Source organism: Giraffa tippelskirchi, chromosome 8 (genome assembly GCF_054371585.1).
Source record: "Giraffa tippelskirchi isolate mGirTip1 chromosome 8, T2T-mGirTip1v1.2.pri, whole genome shotgun sequence".
NCBI classification, from domain to species: domain Eukaryota; kingdom Metazoa; phylum Chordata; class Mammalia; order Artiodactyla; family Giraffidae; genus Giraffa; species Giraffa tippelskirchi.
Genome location: NC_137282.1, coordinates 86651010 through 86672433, shown reverse-complemented (window position 1 = coordinate 86672433; position 21424 = coordinate 86651010). Strand labels below are relative to the sequence as shown.

The window sequence follows — 21424 nt, the reverse complement described above, 5'->3', positions numbered from 1 at the left end:
GCTGATTAATTAAGACATAAATAGCTTGGTCAACATAGTATTTAAAAATGCAGAGGTTCACTGGAATAGAAAACAGAGCCCAGAAATAAAATCACACACCTTTGGTCAATTAATCTTAGACAAAGGAGGCAAGAATATACAATAGAGAAAAAACCGTCTCTTTGATAAGTTGTGGGGAAACTGGACAGCTACATGTAAAAGAATGAAATTAGAACACTACCTAACACCATACACAGAAATAAACTCAAAATGGCTTAAAGACTCAAGTATAAGACATGACAACATAAAACTCCTAGAAGAGAACATAGACAAAACATTCTCTAACATAAATTATGGCAGTATTTTCTTAGAGCAGTCTCTCAAGGCAATAGAAATAAAAGCAAAGATAAAAAAAAATGGAACCTAATCAAACTTATAAGCTTTTGCACAGCAAAGGAAACCATAAAATGAAAAGATGATCTACGAGCTGGGAGGAAATATTTGCGAAAAATGCAACTGACAAGGTCTTATTTCCAAAAACAGACAACCCAGTGAAAAAATGGGAAGAAGACCTAAATAGATATTTCTCCAAAGAAGACATACAGATGGCCAATAAGCACATGAAAAGATGCTCAACATTACTAGTTATTAGAGAAATGCAAATCAAACTACATTGAGGTACCACTTCATTCCAGTCAGAATGGCCATCATTAAAAAGTTTACAAATGCTAAATGCTGCAGAGGGTGTGGAGAAAAGGAAACCCTTTTACACTTTTGGTGGCAATGTAAATTGGTACAGCCACTATGGAAAACAGTATGGAGGTTCCTCAGAAAACTAAAAGTAGAGTTGCCCTGTGAGTTAGCAGTCCCATTCTTGGGCATATATCTGGACAAAATTCTAATTTTAAAAGATAACAGGCATGCCTGTGTTCATAGCAGCAATACTTACAATAGCCAAGAAATGGAAACCTAAATGTCCATTGACAAATGAATGGATAAAGAAGATGTTTTATATATATATATACACATATACACACACACACATATGATATCTCATGTCATATAATAATATCCACATTAATTAATATATATATGCTGGAGTACTCAGTTCAGTTCAGTCGCTCAGTCGTGTCCGACTCTTTGCGACCCCATGAACTGCAGCACGCCAGGCCTCTCTGTCCATCACCAACTCCCAGAGTCTACCCAAACCCATGTCCATCGAGTTGGTGATGCCATCCAACCATCTCATCCTCTGTCGTCCCCTTCTCCTCCCGCCCCCAATCCTACCCAGCATTAGGGTCTTTTCCAATGAGTCAACCCTTCGCATGAGGTGGCCAAAGTATTGGAGTTTCAGCTTCAACATCAGACCTTCCAATGAACACCCAGGATTGATCTCTTTTAGGATGGATTGATTGGATCTCCTTGCAGTCCAAGGGACTCTCAAGAGTCTTCTCCAACACCACAGTTCAAAAGCATCAATTCTTCGGTGCTCAACTTTCTTCACCGTCCAACTCTCACATCCATACATGACCACTGGAAAAACCATAGCCTTGACTAGACGGACTTTTGTTGACAAAGTAATGTCTCTGCTTTTAAATATGCTATCTAGGTTGGCCATAACCTTCCTTCCAAGGAGTAAGCGTCTTTTAATTTCATGGCTGCAATCACCATCAGCAGTGATTTTGGAGCCCAAAAAAATAAAGTCTGACACTGTTTCCACTGTTTCCCCATCTATTTCCCATGAAGTGATGGGACCAGATGCCATGATCTTAGTTTTCTGAACGTTGAGCTTTAAGCCAACTTTTTCACTCTCCTCTTTCACCTTCATCAAGAGGCTCTTTAGTTCTTCTTCACTTTCTCCCATAAGGGTGGTGTCATCCACGTATCTGAGGTTATTGATATTTCTCCCGGCAATCTTGATTCCAGCTTGTGTTTCTTCCAGCCCAGCGTTTCTCATGATGTACTCTGCATATAAGTTAAATAAGCAGGGTGACAATATACAGCCTTGACATACTCCTTTTCCTATTTGGAACCAGTCTGTTGTTCCATGTCCAGTTCTAACTGTTGCTTCCTGACCTGCATACAGGTTTCTCAAGAGACAGGTCAGATGGTCTGGTATTCCCATCTCTTTCAGAATTTTCCACAGTTTATTGTGAGCCACACAGTCAAAGGCTTTGGCATAGTCAATTAAGCAGAAGTAGATGTTTTTCTGGAACTCTCTTGCTTTTTCGATGATCCAGCGGATATTGGCAATTTGATCTCTGGTTCCTCTGCCTTTTCTAAAACCAGCTTGAACATCTGGAAGTTCACGGTTCACGTATTGCTGAAGCCTGGCTTGGAGAATTTTGAGCATTACTTTACTAGCATGTGAGATGAGTGCAATTGTGCGGTACTTTGAGCATTCTTTGGCATTGCCTTTCTTTGGGATTGGAATGAAAACTGACCTTTTCCAGTCCTGTGGCCACTGCTGAGTTTTCCAAATTTGCTGGCATATCGAGTGCAGCACTTTCACAGCATCACCTACTACTACTGTTTCTCAGCCATAAAAAAGAATAAAATGATGCCATCTGAAACTACATGGATGAGTCTAGAGATCATATTGAGTGAAGTAAGTCAGACAGGGAAAGAAAAATACCTATGATATCACTTAAATGTGGTATCTAAGATACGGCACAATAAACTTATCTATGAAATAGAAACACCCTCACAGACATAGAGAACAGAATTCCTGTAAGGAATTCCCTGGCAGTCTGGTGGTTATGACTCAGCATTTTCACTGCTTAGGGCTCAGATTTGATCCATTTTTGGAAAACTAAAGTCCCACAAGCCATGTTGCTCAGCCAAAAAAAAGAAAAAGACTTGTGAAAGTGGGCGGGCAGGGGAGGGTTGAATTGGAAATTTGGGACTAGTAGATGCAAGCTGTTGTATGTAGGGTGGGTAAACAACAAGGTCCTATCGTATAGCACAGAAAACTGTATTTAGTATCCTGTAGTAAGCCATAGTGGGTAGTAAAGTAAAATTTGTTATAAAAAATTTAAAAATGCAGAGGTAAGAAGAAAATGTATAAAAGTATATAGAAAAATGCTAAATAAAATTGAAATTGATTTCCTGTTCAAAACAGGTCTAAGGATACAGAGGGGAGTCCAAAACTGCTGTTTTCTGTGAAAATATTACGTTTTCAACACATAAAAATAAAACTTGAAAGAATGTATAGTATGCATTTGCACTATGTATGCCCCCTACCCTTGGTAAAAAAAAATAGCTCATTTGTCAAGGAGACTGTTCCTTGGAAGATCTAAGGGCAGGGGCTTGAGAGATCAAATCTGTGGCTGGATGTTTCCCAACTAAACCAGTTATGCCTTTGGCTGCTCATTTGTATTTCTCCCTAAATTTCTGTAGGAACACAAGCTGCCTCCAGAAAGGGGACAGATGACGGCTCAAGTTTCTTAAACAGCCTATACTTAGGAGACAATTTCTGATCATTCCGTTTATCCTGTCTTATACCAATTCTAAATAAGAATCAGCCCCTAACTACTTTTTTGATGTTTTTTAAAACAGGGAAATGCACATAAAATCATGGAGAAATGTACATTACCTCTAACAGGAAAGCAGTGTGTCAACCGTATCATTACTGAAAAGGTAAAGTGCCTTTCTCTTTTATTTCCTCTAGTGCCTTCTACCTTTTTTAAAAAACTGTATAAGCATTTTAGAACTCTGTTAGTTTCTAAAAGTGTATTACACTAGTCATAGGATTAATATAATCTGTGGGTAGACTAGGAAGATTCATCAATTTAATGTTTCTGGATGCAGAATTCTTAAGTGAACTTCTCTTGAAATATACATATACACACAAAATTGAACTCTTGCCCTTGGTAACTTTGACAGTATGATACAATAAAAGAAAAGTTGTATTGAGCCTTATACTTGGACTAATACAATAGATGATCTATACAAAGTTAAGAATATATTTATCATTCCTTTCTCCTTTGATTTCCTGAATTGCAAGTACACATTGTTGGATCTCATTTTAGGAAACTCAGTAAAAATTAGGTTTTAACGATTTAGGTGCAAATTGCAGTTTGGCCCCACAGTGAACCAAAAAATCTGTTCTTTGGTTTTTGCATAAAGCTGACTTCAGAACACACCTGTGTTTTAGAGGGCCTCTAGATGTTATCTTCTTTGATAGAAAGTGGTTACTGGTCAGTTGAAACTGAGAGAGCAGTATCACTGCAGATGCTGTAGTTCCTTTCTGACCCAGATTTGAACCTGAGATGCTGGAGTGACATTGTTCTTGTAAGTGAGCCAGGAGGGTGTCGTTTTCATTGTTTCGATTCAGTGTTTTGATGAACCATGGAACAGAATTCTCTAGATCAAGAGTTTGTTTATTTGTTTTTTCATAATGGTGCTGTTCCTTTTGGCATCAGTCAGGTTTAGAACCCTCATTCAGGTGTGGTACAAAGCACCCTAAAGCAGCCTTTTGAAGTAGAAGGCTTATAATACTTTCCAGAAGCCACATTTTAAGGAGAGTTTTGTCCTAAAATGTTGCTGCCCCTAGGGCAGTTTATATCCATAAAGATGACATGTAGAGAACAAGCGGATGAAAGGGCACAAATTTTACCTCACCATTTATTCCAAGTTTTATCATTTCTTAAACTCCTCCACAATCATGGGCAGGACTTGTTGAAAAGAATCTATTACTTTGAAATCAAAGACAAAACAGTCCTTGATCCTGTTTTCTTTAATAAAGTAAAGTGGTGCAGCTTCTAAGGATAATCCCAGCTACATTTTCCCCCAATCTTCACTTCTCCCAGGCGAGTGCTCTCCCTGCGTTCCCCCTTCACGTGTGCCCTCACCTAGTTCTTCCCAGTTTAGTGCTTCCATGTGGAACAACTCCCATTCAACTCTGCCTACCCGTCCTTTAATACAGTTTCCATATTCATCAGGAAGAGATTTCAGATAACTTAGCACTCACAATTTCATCCTCAGAGTGGCCCACCATTCATTTTGGCACTTACCATCTAATACAGGGGCCCCCAGCCCCCGGGTACCCGTCTTAAACCAGGCTGGCACAGCCAGAGGTGAGCGTTAAGATGAGCAAGCCAAGCTTCATCTGCTTCTTCCCATCGCTGCCTATCATTTACATTACCACCTGAACCATCCCACCCGCTACCCCCAGTCTGTGGAAAAATTGTCTTCCATTAAACCAGTCCCTGGTGCCAAAAAGCTTGGGAGCCACTGATTACATGCCTGCATTTTCCCATGACATTACTTATATGTTATTTAACTTTGCTGCCATTTAAAAAAGCTTTCTACCCTTTCTCTCCATCTGCATTACTGTTTTATACATTCTTTCATTTCATAAGTATTTTTGAGCTCCTTCTCTGAGGCAGACTATTGCCAACAGTGGGTTCAGAAAGGAAGACAGTCTGCCCCCCAAGAGCACATTCAGGTGGAGCCGACATCAAGCATCCAAAGGTGCCAGCAGTTAGAGTAATGCATGCAGTAAAGTCCACAGGAGAGACGTGCCAGATCGGATGCTGAATTGGGAACATAGAGGAAGGCTGCTTAGCAGGCTCAAGAGAGTCTCAGGAAAGCTTCTAGGTGGTATCAGATATAAGCTTTTCTCTCTTTCTCTTTCTCTCTCTCTCTCTCTTTTTTTAGGCTACACTGTGCAGCTTGTAGGATCTTAGTTCCCCAACACCAGGGTTTGAACCCAGGCTCTAGTAGTCTCAGTGGTAAAGAATCCGCCTGCCAACACAGGAGACATGGGTTTGATTCCTGGGTTGGGAAGATCCCCTGGAGAAGAAAGTGGAAACCCACTCCAGTATCTTTGCCTGGGGAATCCCATGGACAGAGAAGCATAGCAGGCTACAGTCCATGAGGTCACAAATAGTCGGACAGGACTGAGGGTCTCAATGACAACAAAAAACAACTCTCGGCAGTGAGAGCTTAGAGTCCTAACCACTGGACCACCAGGGAATTCCCATCAAATATCAGCTTTTAACTGCAAGGCATTTCAGTCTGAATCTTTCCTCCCGCAGTCTGTTGCTCTTTTTGCCTTAACACTCTCCCTGCCTCTACCGTCCTAAGTGCTGCGAACTATGTGGCATCACTTGCGCCTTCCCCCCCAGTACACGCCATGTTCTTCTGGGACTTGGCACATCCTGTCTCTCTCCCTGGCATGCTCTTCCCGCCCTAGCCATCTGGCTACTTCCTGCTCATCGTTTATGTCTCAGCTATTTATTCTCTGGCAAACCTTCCCTATCTCTCCCCGGGTCTTTTCGTTGCTTCCACCCTAACTTAGCACTGTACTGAAAGAACCTCTGAGCTCTGCCTGTCTCACTCATTACCGTTTATCCAACACTGAGCATAATGCTTGACCTGTACACAGTGAACGCCTGTTGAATAAGTACCACACGTTCCTTGATGAGAAAATTAATAGATTGAGTGCTGAGTCTTGAAAAATAAATATGAGTTTTTATAAGTGAAAATAAGACCAAAGAGGCCCTTCTAGGCAAAAGGAATAAAATAGGCAGAGTCACAGAGGTATTAAAACACAGCTTACTCAAGGACTTGCATGTGGGACAGTGTGGAGCATGGGACAGCATGGAGTGAGGGTGTAGCCAGGGATTTTGAAGGCTGAAGGTGAAAAGCCAGTGAGGGGCCAAATTATGAAAGAATGTGAATGTCTTGTTAATAAATTTGGGTTTTATATGGAAGGCAGTTGGGAGCCCTTCATGATTTTTAATGGACTTTGCCCTTATAGCTCAATTGATAAAGAATCTGCCTGCAATGTGGGAGACCTGGGTTCCACCCCTGGGTTGGGAAGATCCCCTGGAGAAGGGAGAGTCTACTCACTCCAGTATTCTGGCCTGGAGAATTCCATGGACTGTATAGTCCATGGAGTCACAAAGAATTGGACACGAGTGAGCGAATTTCACTTTCATGATTTTTAATAGTTGGAGACACCATTGATTAAATTTGCATTTTGTAAAGAGCCATGTGGTTTTTATGTAGAGTAGGGGGAGAAGCCATGAGACCCCCTTCAGGTATCTTGGTCAGAAATATCAAGGTCCTAAACCACAAGACCCAAAGAGAGATTTCAGAAAGATTTAGGAGATGGACTCAGCCTAACTTGGTGATGAACGGGGCATAGTTGCTAAGGCAGAGGTGATTCCTGAGTTTTCTGGCTAGAGGCATGGTTTACCTCTTTTATCTTTAGTGAAGGCTGGTTCTGCAGGAAGAGAAAGGGAGGACCAAAGGGAGGCAGCGAAAAAATAGGTTTTGTTTGAACATATTCAACTAGATATTCCTGAGTAAGGTGACATCCAAAGTATCCAGTCTGAGATTTCTGATAAACAAGTGGAGATGGGTATCTGGAGCTCAGAGAAGTCACCATTTGAAGGAATGTGTGAACTCATTAGTAGACAGGGGTAACTGGAACCTAACCTGTAGGTGACGTTTTGTAGATAAAGGGAACTAGGTGTGGCACTTTGGGTGCCTCAGGGAATGGAGTAGGTAGGGTATTTCCTCTGTGCTCTATACATAGTAGATGCTTAATAAATGCTGCCTTACTATTAAGTTTAATGACTGTGAACACTCTGCCAGAGCAGATGTGGGACTAGAATTCCATTTTCAGCTCTTAAGGAAAGTTCCATTAATTGCCTGCCATTTGAAAGAGGCTTCAGAGATATTACGACTCTGCTTTCTTGGTTTTGTGTTGCTAGAATGATGGGATGATAGATGCCTTCCTCAGCAGCACTTGGGCTGTGACTAATTTGCTTTATCCATAATGCAGCCTGTTATGATGGTGAAAAAATAATAAAATTATTCATCTGTAAAACAAAGTAATTGAAATATTATTCTTGGTAGTTGAACAGCTGATTGTAGCTTTTAGATTTTAGTGTCTTGTCTTTTGTCAAGTTTTTCTTTACACTTCATACGACTAAGTGGGGAATCTCTCTCAATATTTCAAAAGTAGATTTCTCATTTTTTTTTAAATTCATAATGCTTAGTTTTCTAATATATGACCTTGAGAGCTAATTAGAAATCGATAAAGATGTTAATAAAAGGTTTTTAAAAGCAATGTCATTTGGCACAGAGTTTATCTTCTTGATCACCGAAGCCTTATACTCATAATACCACAGTTATCTTCTTCCCAAACCCCTTTCCTGTTGATCTTAATAACACAATAAGGCTCTTTTTCTCTTATTTGTTCCATTTTGATAAATTTGTGGTTGTTCATAATACGAGGGAAAGAATATAGTATGAATGATGCTCCAGATACATTTTCTGCAAAGAAAAAGTTGCCAATTAAAAAAAAAATTGTAATTGTCATTTTGAAATTGAATAACCTACTGCATCATACAGACATTCCTCACTGATAATTTTTCCCCCTCAAAACATATTTCAGCTGAAAAAAGTTTCTTTAGGAACATAAAAATACGGAAACAAAAAAGTTTGCTGAAATATATCATCCCAAATTTAAATCATCTTTTCCAGTAAAACCAATCAGGTGTCTATGGATCCATCAAAGAAAATATCACTAGTCCCTTTAATGTTTTGTCTCTGAGGAGAAATATCAATTATCTGGAGACAGATAAGCATTTGGGGGCTTTAATTTGTGTTCACACACATATGCACATGTGGGAGAAAGAATATGCCTCTGTGGTGTCCTTACTATGTCTCAGGCATGAGGCCAGCTGCTCAGAGTAGGTTTGTTATTATATTTGTCCTGTCTAACAATTTTGGGAAGTAGGTTTGTTTGACATACATCTACAGATGTGAAGACAGGTTCAGCAAAGATTGCATAGCTATTGTCAGCTGAGCTGGAATTCCAGTTCATCTTGAAAGCCAGGATTCTTTCCGCTACATATTGTTGTGTCTTCTTTTTTGTTATTTTAAAATTTTCTATTTTATATTGGAGTATACATTGCTGTGTCTTTTTAATAGCCTCCAGGATTGTGTTTAAAAATGTCAATTTAGGGATGGACTTCCAAGCTAGATGAAAAGAAAGATTCTAAGGCTGCAAATAATAGTTGAATTTAAGGTAATTCCAGAGGAGAGGAGAGATCTGGGAAGCATAAAATTTAAGTTTGAGGAAGATTGACCTTGAAAACTGGAAGAGGGAACAGTACCTGTGCATGGGAGGACAACTTACTGTAGAGCCCATGAGTGAATGTTTAGGGAAGCACTTTTGCTTCTTGCAGTTAGAGCTTCCCATTGGTAGGTAATCTGCCTTAGAAAGTGAGCCTTCTACCACTGTAAGTTTCTAAACAAAGCCCCAGAGACCATCTCAGAAGGATGCTTTGAAGAATTCTTGTGTGGAAGATTTTATTGCATGACTTTGTGGGTCCCTCCTACTAAATTTGTTGCATTACCAAGAGTGACCACATGTGTTCTGTATCAGACACAGCTGGTTGAATGTACCTGCTTGGGTCAAGCTATACCAAATGGCACCACCATCACCTGGTATAACCAATCAGAATGTTGCAATGCAGTGTTTAGGGTGAGGTGAGCCTTCTCATGCTTGTCCTAAACGTAAGCATCTTCATTTGATTTCCATACCAGAGGGAGAGTCTCATGCTATGCTTTCAGACCTGTGTGTTTTCACAGGACTTAAGGGAAAGCTTTAATATTTACCTGGGGGAGGGGGTTGTCTTTCAGGGCGAACTGTCCCTTTGCAGTTAACTCCTAGCTACTTCAGAGCACCTGTTTTGTTTCTGGTAATTTACTGAGAAGCATCAGTCAACTTCCCCCCATCATCCCTGTGCTTTCACCTTCTAAATCTCTCCTCCCTCCCTGCTTTTCTTGCTCCTTTTTTTTCAGGTCATTGTTAATCACCAAATTAAATTTTGACCAAAAGTGTTAGATCTAACAAAAGGAAAGTAGTTTAGGAAAAAACAAACTGGTTATAATAGTGGCAAATGCCATCAGTAGTCAACATTCATTTATTTTCTGGCATCAACAGTGCTCCCCAACTAATTGCCAACTAAGGAGACGGCGTTTACTCTCACCAAAATACAGTAGTTACAGTTGACATGTTTTCATTGCTGATTTTCAGTCTTTTACCCTGGGTCTTTTCTGTCCTTAAAAAACTTGTGAGGTTATTTCTGTTTTGTGCTGTAAAACAGTTACAGTGATAGGAATAGTCATTATCATTTTCTTGATTTTGACAGGCTGTGTTTGATGTGGACAAAAAGAAGGGTCTGACTCTCATTGAACTCTGGGAAGGCCTGACAGTGGATGACATAAAAAAGAGCACTGGGTGTGATTTCACAGTAAGTGTTTCTGTGAACAAATCCAGCCACTTGTCCTGTACCCCGAGCTTGATTAATGGGTATTTATGGGACATGAACCATTAATTTGTGATCATTTTTGGAGTTGACCTTTGCAGGAACAGGAGTGGAAGGACTGGTGCCTCCAGTGAGAGCAGGTGGGAGCAGGAACAGGCTCTGACTCAGGGGACGGGGTTGGCTCAGGGATCAGAAGCAGGAGGGGGAGGAACCACCAGGAGCTGCTGCAAACAGCAGGTTGAGCTTGAGCTCTAAGCTATTTGCTGTAACATTCCTTGCAGTCCTCTGTTCCTGGGTTATGTATTGAGCACAGCCAAACTTAATCAACTGAAAAATGTGAGCCACACACAGACAAATGATACTTCCTTATTTTGAAACGTATGTGTGGAATTTGATTTTCTCTCTGATTAACTTCTTTGCCTGATCATTCCATCTATGGGTGATCCTCGAATGTTGAGCTTTTAACACCACTGGATTGATAATCACAAAATAGATGATTCCTGTATTTGAAGAAAAACTGCGTGCTTTAAAACTCCGACTTACAATGCATATAAGAACATAGGGAGTATCCACTAAGAAATCTCCAAATCCCTTTTTTAAACAAAGAGAATAAAGTCCACGGGGTCACTCAGTTGTGTCTGGTTCTTTGCAACCCCATGGACTGTAGCCCACCAGGCTCTTATGTCCATGGAATTCTCCAGGCAAGAATACTGAAGTCGGTAGCCATTCCCTTCTCCAGGGGATCTTCCCAACCCAGGGATCGAACCTGCAAACCTGTGCCTCCTGCATTGGCTGGCGGATTCTTTACTACTGAGACCAGGTTGGGCCTGACAATATAAATAATCGCCTTTTAATATAAGAGCTTATTTCTGAATCACCAGTCACCAAACTAATGGGATTGAGAAGAGAGTTCAGTCCATTTGGAGTTAATTGAAAGTAAAGGTGAAATATGTCTGAAAAATGAAGAAATAGACTTTGCTTTTCACATACCTGTTTAAGAACAGCTCTACATGTTAAAATGAAATATATTTATAATGAGAAGAAATATTGCAGCTACCCATCCTGGAGAAAGTAGTTTAACGAACTGTTAGTCGCTCAGTCGTGTCTGACTCTTTGCGACCCTGTGGACCGTAGCCCATCAGGCTTCTTTGTCCGCAGAATTTTCCAGGCAAGAATACTGAAGTGGGTTGCCTTTTCCTTCTCCAGGGGTCTTCCTGACCCAATGAGGATCAACCTGACCCACACTGCAGCCAGATTCTTTACCATCTGAGCAACCAAGGAACTTACTTGATAAATCATGCATGTATATCATACATTTCTTCCTGAGATACTACATGATTGGCTGGTACATATTAGTGCTTAACAAACATCTGTAAACACAATTGTGCTGCATAATTCACAATCCACATATAACTGTTTCTCTGGTACTGTGTGAAGGTCTTTGTCTATTAACCTTCTTTGAATTTCCTTTCAGAAAAAAGAAGTCTTCCAACAATTCCCTACACGAAAAGCGCATCTTTAATTAACTTTTCAGTGACCTCAGTGGGTAACAAATGGGATTTGTTTATAGTTTAACTATTTAGAATTCCTTACTCCAGTGATGAAAGCAAACAGTTCTTCTTCCTTAATTAGCTTTTCTTTATATTTTTTCCCTCTGTGGATAAGTTAACCTCTTCTTCAGCAGATGACATTTTTGAGATGTTCTATACAATGTTCAAGTCTCTGCTACAGAAGGGAATTGTAAAAGAAGATCCTCGTTGTTATTAGTTGTTTTTTTTTTAAGTCATATAGGTAAATCAAGAATGAAAAAGATGGATATTTACTATTTTTGCTTTGTTTTTTAAGTGCTAGTTTCCATGTCTTGATACATTGAAAAATATCTCTGTGGCTCCTCCCTTATCACAGTAGCAACCCTCCTCCTCTTTTGGCATTGACGTATAATTTTGTTTTCTCCAAATGAGGCTGTTGAAATGAAATGTTAATTTTTATGTCAGCATTGCTCTGAATATGCAAAGGTCTAGTAATATCAGCTAAACCATCTCAACAGAAGAACTGGATTTTGAGGATCTAATGATCAATGGCATCTCTTTAGACCCTGACAGATGAAGCCACATGTATCAAATTCTCTATAAGACTAGAGACTGAAGTATTCTTATTCATAAGAAGTTCTGTTTAATAGCTGGGTTATTAACAAGCTACATTTAATAATAAAGTACATTGGGATAACATCTCTTTCTTGGATAATTCAAAAGATGTCTCATGATTACTACTGCATAGATAGCATTTTACTCTATGTGACTGCATACAACTCACTCAAGATCTCTGTTTGACAAAAGGCCACTCAACCTTCACTGTATACTGAGAAGTGAACATTTTAGAAAGGAATAGTTAGCCAGGTTTTTGCATAACAAAGAAAGGTAAAGACCTCAATCAAAGTAACTATGAAAATGTGTTGGTAAAAATCTCATATACTTAAGAATATGGGCAAGGGACTGGGCAAAGGATATAGAATGTGGATGTGAGCTGATGGAGAAAATCCTGAGAATTTCAAAGAAAAAGACAAATACGACAACATCAAATAACAGGATATGACAAAATTGAGGTTTCAGGGTATTAAAAATAATGGTAATGAAATATTTGAACATTAAAAAAAAAACAAAGAATGACTAAGACCTTCCTGTATGTCACAGTGCAATTAGCAAGAACAAAAAATGTGAAGGGAAAATGTGTCCTTTAGGTATCACTTGAAATAGCTTCTTAAAAAATTCATAGTAACCATAATGTGAGTAGAAAGGAATTTTCTTTTCAATTAGTAGGAAAGTCTTTGTCATGTTATGTCTGAAACTCCAGAGAAAGCTGTAGATGTTTTGTAAAAGAAATGTAAATATTAACTATATTTCAGGAAATTTCCTCACACTTCTAAAATAAGATTCTGGTCAGGAGTAGTTGACAGCAAAAGAAGCCAACCCATAATGGACAGAGGTCTTGTTACGTATGATCGCTCTCCTTCAAAATGCAATTGTTATAAAGAAAGGGACTTTCCTCCGTATTTCTTGGAGATTGAGTTCCAAATCTATCGAGAGAGATAAATGAGCTGGGCAAGCAGAAGTTACAACATCATCTTATAAAGCCTAGGATGAAGAATGTGGCTTAGATGTACAGTCACATAAGCTTTCCCAATTATAAACCCCTGAAGTGAGAGGGACCTCCACTCCCAGATATAGGCAGCTTTGAAAAATCAGGCCTTCCACGCAGGGGAGAGTCTTTTCTACTGAACTTCTTTCCATGTGGCTGAGAGCAAAACAGCACGTGCTCCCTACAGAAGGCTGAGGAAGAAGGGTCAGACTGAGTTCCACATACCCCTAGTTCCTCTGCCCAAATCATTCTTAGGGGACACACTTGAGGCCAGAGTATTACACTGATAAGTGTCCTTCCCCATGAGCAGTGGGGAATAAATGCTTCACACCAGCATTGTTGGTTGGTAAAGCCATACATACATGTTCACCCCCTACAAATGCTTGACTGTGATGCTGTGCAAGAAATGCTTTTCTATTTTTTTTTTTAAATAATTTTAGCTCCAAAGATTTTTATGACTAAGGAGTTCTCTGGTTAATTTTTTCCCTAGGGCACTCACATTTTGAAAAAAATTTCTCAAATAAATATTCAGTAATAATTCATTTTCAAAGAGCCAAAGTGATATTGCACAGTTCTCGTATTAAAGCTGTGACAAGCTAACAAAAACGTTAAATTTCTTTATTTCTGGCTATACTTACATCACTCAGTGTGTTACTGCCAGCTACTTCATGGGCCAAATAGAAAGAAAAAGGAGATAAGTTCCCTGGTGGTCTAGTGGTTAGGATTCTGCCACAGCCCAAATTCAATCCCTGGTCGAGGGAACTGAGATCATGTGAGCTGTGTGGTGCAGCCAAAAAAAATAAAGGAAGGTGGCATCCTACCACTTGAATTCCATTATATTCCAAAGTATCTTTTTAAATAAGTAGTTGGTTCAATTGGATATTCATTTCTTTCTTTTCTGATTCATGCTTGAGTTACATAAAATAGGTTTTTCTTTACCACATGTATCTGTGGGCCTTTTTGAACTAGAATATTTCTGTTTTATTTTTGAAGTTTTCTGTTTTTTTAACTTAAAAATAAATTGAATCTGTAGTTGAACATCATGTAGTAGAATAAACTTCCAGAGGTTATTAGTTGTCCGTGGTTATTTATTAAACACCCAGTGTATCTCCCATATTAAGCTATGAAATATAAATAAAACAGGACAAATTAGTGTAGTTCCTACTCCCAAGGGCCTTTGTCTTTTCTGTAGGTAAGAATACACCTAAACCACCAGTGGCAACAAATCAAATAAGAATCCTGCCTATTGATATGTTTGCAGGGGAATCTGAAAGAAGCCAGCTGCAGGCATTCTTTGCCAAGTTGAATAAATTTGTATTCTCAATGTCTATTATCAACTGGTATTATACCAGAATTAAACAATGTATTCTTTGGATTTCAGTGGACTGGGAAGACAACTTGTTAGCTTATCCTCTGCTCATAAATCATACAGTCCTATGCTTAGCCTGTAGATCACTTTGTCAGGATAATCTGCTTCAGCTTAACATGGGTTCACCTTGTTGATAAGACTGTGAGAGAACAAATGAAAAATGGTGGGTTAGTAGCTGTTTTTCTTTACAAAAATAGACAGGCCAAGTCAGTGTACCTAAAGGTTCATCTTCTCTGTTAAAAGTCAAGTTCCACGCTGAGGCTATAAAGGTTACTAAGAGCTCAAAATAGGGCCAGCATGACAAGGAGAAGGATCAGATGTTTAGTTTGAAAACTCAAGGTGTCCAGTCTCCCTTTAAAGGCAATGCTATAAAGCACCTATTAGAAAATGACCTGTTTCCAAAGAAGAGTTTTATTTCATTAAATTATTTCCACAGATGCTCTGTTGTTTAAAAAAAGAAAATCGATTGTTTATGAGACACACTCTCTAAATACTCAGAGCCCATATATCTTTATTCTTTTCGGTAGAATTGAAGATCTGTGACTTTTGTACGTTAACATCTTTTGTTTTGTCTATTATTATACATCTGTTCTTGGAGCTGGCAAGTCTGAGTGAGCTCTCATTTATCCTAAGATATGTACCAAGCCATCCTGATCTTTTTTATTCTGGTCATGGCACTTTTAGGTAGAAAAATGGAAGAGAGGACATTAACTTTTGACATTGTGAAGACTTAATAAGAAAACAATTTACAAATGAATAGCAATGTTTAACCTCATCATAGCCAAATAATTGTCTTCTGTTTTTATTACTGACTTAACCTCTATTAGGAGACCTTTCTTCTAGTTCTTTGAGGCTTATCTAATCCACTCATTCATTCATTCATTTAACAAAATTTTAAGTGTTTATTCTGGAAGACAAATTAGATCCCCTTCAATTGTCACATCCTTGAAGGGCTCAAAAATCACCTAAATTTTAGTATTCCTTACTGTGCTTTCCATGGAGCCTGTTAACTAAGACTTAATGGATATTTGCCAGATTAAATTTACCTGCTATTACACCTTGAAAGATCCATCAAAATTAAGCCAGACTACTTACCACCAGGGTTTCCCTGGTAGCTCAGATGGTAAAGAACCTGCCTACAATGCAGGAGACCCAAGTTTGATCCCTGGGTTGGGAAGATCCCTGGAGAAATGCATGGCAGCCCACTCCGGTTTTCTTGCCTGGAGAATTCCACGGACAGAGGAGCCTGGTGGGCTATAGTCAGTGAGGTCGCAGAGTTGGACATGACTGAGCAACTAACACACACACACTTACATTTAGATTTCCTCTTCCACCAGCTTTAGTATTAAATATAGATCTGCCCTCATATTTCTCTACTTCAAGACTCCTTGGAATTCATTTGCTATTTGGTACGTTGAACATAATCATAGTTAATATTTAATATTTTTAATGCTGTTACTTCCTTTTTATAATAACCTGGTATCTTTTTACTGCCTTTTTATCATTTCCACTCTGATTATGAAATTTCTGATAAAAGTATGTTATCCAAAGACTATATTATCTCTTAACAAAATTGTGAATTGACTGGACCTGTTTTAAGGATTTTAAACTTGTGGTTTGCCCCATGGCTGTGTTCTGAGTGAAGTTTCATCAGTCTCAGAGCTCAGGGGGCCGTTCAGGAGAGTTTGGTTATCTGGACCCTCGTTCATCTCCTGCTGCTCCTCCTCCACCTCCTCCTGGTTGCAAGTCTTAAATATCTTTAAGAGCTGTAATTTAAGAAGGTTGAGAACTGCCAGATACACAAAATGTAAATGGATGAAAGTGTTCTTTTTCTCAGTGGCTCAGAAGGGAAAATAATGAGGAAACTCCAGGTGAGGTCTGTGGCAAGACTACTTGTTGCCTACATCATTCAGTTTTGGAAATTCAAAGCAGAGATGTTTTATACCATGAGGTTTTTTAATAAGTCCATAATTTTTTTTTTCTCTTTCTTTTACCAGGTTTCACCAAAACTCATACCAATGCGGCAGATCTCAACTTGAAATGTGTAGTAAACAGTTGTTCTAGGCTGTGTGCTCTTCATTTTAACCACATAGGAGTTTATTAGAAGGACATCAGTAATCATAATTGTATATCTTACAAACAGTTTTTGTCTAGTTTTCTTCTAGCATCTTACTGCTTTTATAGCCATATAGATTTTGTTCTTTCCAGTGTGCTATAGCATTTTAATGAATAACCAAAAGGAAAAATATATATGCTTAGCTTATTTGTTTTATAAGTGCTGAGAAGGTCATATTTACAGTTGGTGCTCACATTGGATTTATCTTCATCTTCTGCGGTAGATACATTAAATTGTGCACAATTTGTACCAAGATGGGCCCTTAGGGAGAGTTTCATCGGTATACTTTCCCTCCTAACTAAATCATGACATGTAGAAAAAAAGAAAGAGGGAGGAGAAGAACTCCACTCAGAGTATACCCAGGGCAACATTGTTCTAGTTCTAAAAGATAATATTTGTGTGGATTGAATTAGGAGAAATATTGTCTTAAAGAGTAGGTTTTCCTTCAGCCTTCTCTGTCTTTTCTTTTGGAGCCTCTGACTTTGTGATTACATCTTAGTGCATCCCTTCTCCCTCCCTACTTTTGGTAACTAAAATAAATGCCCAAGAAGGCAAACAGGAACGTCTCTGTGTGAGAGAAGTAACCTGGTTTGTGGGAGAGACCGAAGGGTATAGAGTCTGCTGGTGCTGACATCCAACCAAGAAGTTGCCTTTATAAACAAACCAAATAACTACCTGTGCTTTGCCAAAGATGACAGTTTTTGTGTTTTTTTTTTTAGGAAGACGGCTATAAACCTTACTGATTAGTCAGTTTTCTCATTTTCAAACAGTGCGATATTCCTGTGTACCCAGAAGGATCCTTAGAAGTCTTTCTGTATGGTATTGTGGTCTTCTTGTATAATACCTCCTTAAGCTAAGAGGAGCTGTGGGGTAATTTATCATGAACTTGCAGTAACAAGGACAAGAGAGGTTTAGTTTTCTGTGTGTTTTTTTTTAAGAATTCTTTCTTTTCAGGGTCTCTTTTTTCTTCTCAGGAAAGTTTCTAAATATTGAATGTCTTTTTCTACAGAACAGTGTTCTTTCTTCTGCCCTGGCTTCTTCCTTGAACAAAACACTTTTTATTCAGCTTTATCAAACTAGGGAAAATAACGATGAGCAAATCCAGGATTTGAAATGCAGTGAACTTCATCCTTAGAAAATAAACATGGTAGATTAGATTTTGTAAGGACCTTCTCCTCTGAGGTATCCTCAGTTATCAAACAGTTCCCCAGGGGGTCTACCAAGCATCCTGGGTATCAAATTGGAGAAAAGTCCAGGCACCCTGAAGACAGGCCAGATTGCTGTCCTCTGGACAGAGGTAGGCATGTTACAGTGCAATATATCATTCTTCTCATACCAGATATAGGCATTTCTGCAAGTTTTTAGCTAATGGCTGTCATTAAATTCACTTTCTCTTCAGATACAGCTACAGTTCTGTCATTTTAGAGGAAGGAGAGGAGAAGCACACTCCATATATAAAATGGTCTTTCTGGCTGGCTGCGTGTTTGAAAGCGTCCTCTCCCATTACTGGTAAAATGGACTTTCTAGAGAATTTTCATGGTCTGGAGAATAATTTACATCCATGTTAGAGTTACGGTTTGGAAACTGTATGATATTGATGGTTGCTGTATTTGTAAAGTTATTTCTTCTGTGATTCTAAGAAAGCTCCTCATGTTGAGTGGCCATAGATGACTTTATATTCTTCATTAAAGAGTACCATAAGTGTTAGGAAATGCATTAAGAACTACAATAAATATTCTAAATGGAGATCGATCATTGTGATTGTCCTTTTTCTCATTTGGGAATGGTTTAAATGTGGGAATGATACAACAGAGATTGGTGCGATAGCCAATAATAAAATTAGCACATTTTACCACTTCTAATCAACTGACTGTTTTTTCTTTTGCTCTTGTCAAAGAAAAGATGTTATCCTTCATGAAAGAACAAGTGAAATGTTTACCTACATGAATTCTGACTTTGCTCCTTGTCAGAGTCAATCATTTATTTGTCTATAAAAATTGATTATCCCAGATTTCCATGTGTTATTATTTATTTGCATGTATCTAACATTCCTTTGTTGTTGCTGTTTAGTTGCTGAGTTGTGTCTAACTCTTTTGAAACCCCATGGACTGTATCCCACCAGGCTTCTCTGTTCATGGAATTTCCCAGGCAAGAATCCTGGGTGGGTTGCCAGTTCCCTTCTCCAGGAGATCTTCCAGACCAAGGGATCGAACCCACATCTCTTGCATTGCAGGCAGATTCTTAACTGCTGAACCACCAGGGAAGCCCAACATTGCTTTAGTAATGAGTAATTTTCCAGTGATATGTAGATTTTGCTTGCATTTTGAAGTGGCCCTGCTAAGTGGCCCTACCCAGGTGTCTAACCAGCATCTATGTTGCCCCTCTCATAACAGACTCACCCCCTGTCCAAGGAGCTGGGCCAAGGATATGCCTCTTTTGGTAACTCTCCTTTGTCCAGAGTGATTTTATAAGGGGTGGCTGTATGGACCAAAAGGTACGATTCAGGTTATTTATCCTATGTTGAAAGCTGAAGATGAGAGAGAAGCCAATTTTCTTATCCGTCTCTGCTCACTGAGCCATAAGAAGAATGTGAGTCTGGCACCAACACCCCTTTCCCCCTCCCCCCACACACTGAGCTTCAGTTAGAGAGAAAGAAATGGAAACACAAACATTGAGCTGTAGGGAGGAGGCATCCGAGTGGTATTTGAGTTTCTGGTTCTGCACCGTCTAGGGCCATCTTCTCTGCAGCCGTGCTTGGACATGAGCCCACAAGTCTCCCTTTTTGTTTGATCCTTTGTCACCTGCAGCCAGAGTGTGAACTCAAGCAACTTCGGTAATTCTTAAGTCCTAGGAGGAATCTGGTCCCCTACAGAAGGTATGCAGAATATGAGCAAATTTGCCTCTCCCTGGGCCCATAGAACATGTGTAAGAGCATTTATAGGTGTTACCCAGTGGGCAGGAAGGTTGTGGGTGGAAGCTTTCATTCTACAGTTTCAGTGTAGTCAGCACAACTTTGAAAATTATTCCAATGGAAGTATAAGCAGAGATTTATTTAATGGATGAGTTTCTTTGCACTAACCTTTTCCCTTTTCTCAAAACATAGGATCTTGGGTTTCTTTAGCCTATTTTCAGATTCTTTGTTTTTGAAAAGGAGAGAATCTAGTATCTTCCACCATAGATTCAATACAGTATAATTAATACAAATGATTGCAAAAACACTGACAGTCCTTTTAAAAATGTGTGTCATAATATTACCAGAATCATGAGTTATGCTGTCCTTTTTATTTTGCAACATCTACACTATCTGCTTCCACTGCCATACTGAATATCAATTTAAATATGTGTCGATAAAAGTCATGTGGTCTGAGCACATGGTTATGTGACATATACTTGAAGTTTCCTGCTTCCATAGTATTCAGTATGTCTATGTGAAGTCATCCAAAGGCACTCTTCATGGACCACACAGCAAGTCTGGTGAGTGTGATGCCAATACCAACCCAGGTAAGTAATTGCTTAAGACAATGCCTTCTCTTAAAGCTGCAATCAAATGCAAATGAATGACTTCCCTGGTGGTCCAGTGGTTAAGATCCCATGCTTTCAGTGTAAGGGATGTGGGTTTGATCCCTGAGCAGGGGTCTAAGATCCCAGGTAACTAAGCCCTTATGCAACAACTCCTGAGCCCGCAGCTTTGGAGCTCACACACCACAAATAGATAGCCTGTGCGCCGCAACTAAGACCCAACACAGCCAAATAAGTAAGTAAATATTAAAAAAAAAAAAAAAAACCACACAAATGATACTTGCTTGTGAAGGTTAAGCATGCTTGATTATCATGGTCATTGTTGCCTTTAATGGCGTGCCACACTGGGTTTCCACTTGGAAATGATGTCAGGCCACTATTCTGGCTTCTCTGTAGCATGAATTACATAGGAGCTATACAAAGCACTCCTGTTTTCCACTGACAAACCATGAGAGCCCAGGTCCCTCATGTAGTCATTTTATTTTGTTGTCTCATTTTTAGACATTCTATCTGTTACCTATAACTTTTTCAAGAGGATATCAGAGGCCAGGCCAGAAGCTCATATAGAAATCATGGTATTGCATTTGAGGCCCCTCTCTCTTGATTTGGTGATAGGAGGTAACATCTACTTTGCATTCTTGGGCTAGAGTGCCCAGTCTGCAAATCTCAGATGTGACTTTAATCTCTCTCAACTCTTTCATGTGTCCAGTGTAAGCAAGGGTTTACAGAGTTGTCTCTTTCTTAGCCAAATATTCCAAAATATGTGCGTAATTGTCTTACTTTGGAATGTAGCATACAATGTCTGTGTGCTGTTTTAATATCTTGTATATTAGTATAACAACTCCATAACTTGCCCATGGTAGCTTTCCAAGTGTGTTTATTGAATCAATTTACTAGTTGAAAACATGAGGTGATAGTAAGCCAGGCCTGAGGGTTTCCATCAGCTAAATAATTAGGTTAAGGCCTCTAAAGAAGATGTAGGAAAAGGAAAGGAAGGAAATAAGAGGCAGA

The 21424-nt window shown here is 39.1% G+C and overlaps 1 protein-coding gene across 10 annotated transcripts in view; it reads left to right on the top strand.

The window, feature by feature from the left end:
* The window catches only part of OXCT1 (3-oxoacid CoA-transferase 1), a 169846-nt gene extending 151206 nt beyond the window's left edge, over nt 1-18640 (top strand). For 6 of the 10 annotated variants that reach the window (XM_081517565.1, XM_081517566.1, XM_081517564.1 and 3 more), the window contains 3 exons: nt 3538-3618; nt 10158-10259; nt 16776-18640. In XM_081517565.1, the coding sequence (XP_081373691.1) occupies nt 3538-3618; nt 10158-10259; nt 16776-16817 (225 nt within the window). In that variant the 3' untranslated portion in view covers nt 16818-18640. The remainder of the gene's footprint in view (nt 1-3537; nt 3619-10157; nt 10260-16775) is intronic. The other 4 variants (XR_014061356.1, XR_014061357.1, XR_014061355.1 and 1 more) reach the window with 1 other exon arrangement.
* Nucleotides 18641-21424: the final 2784 nt, after the last annotated feature.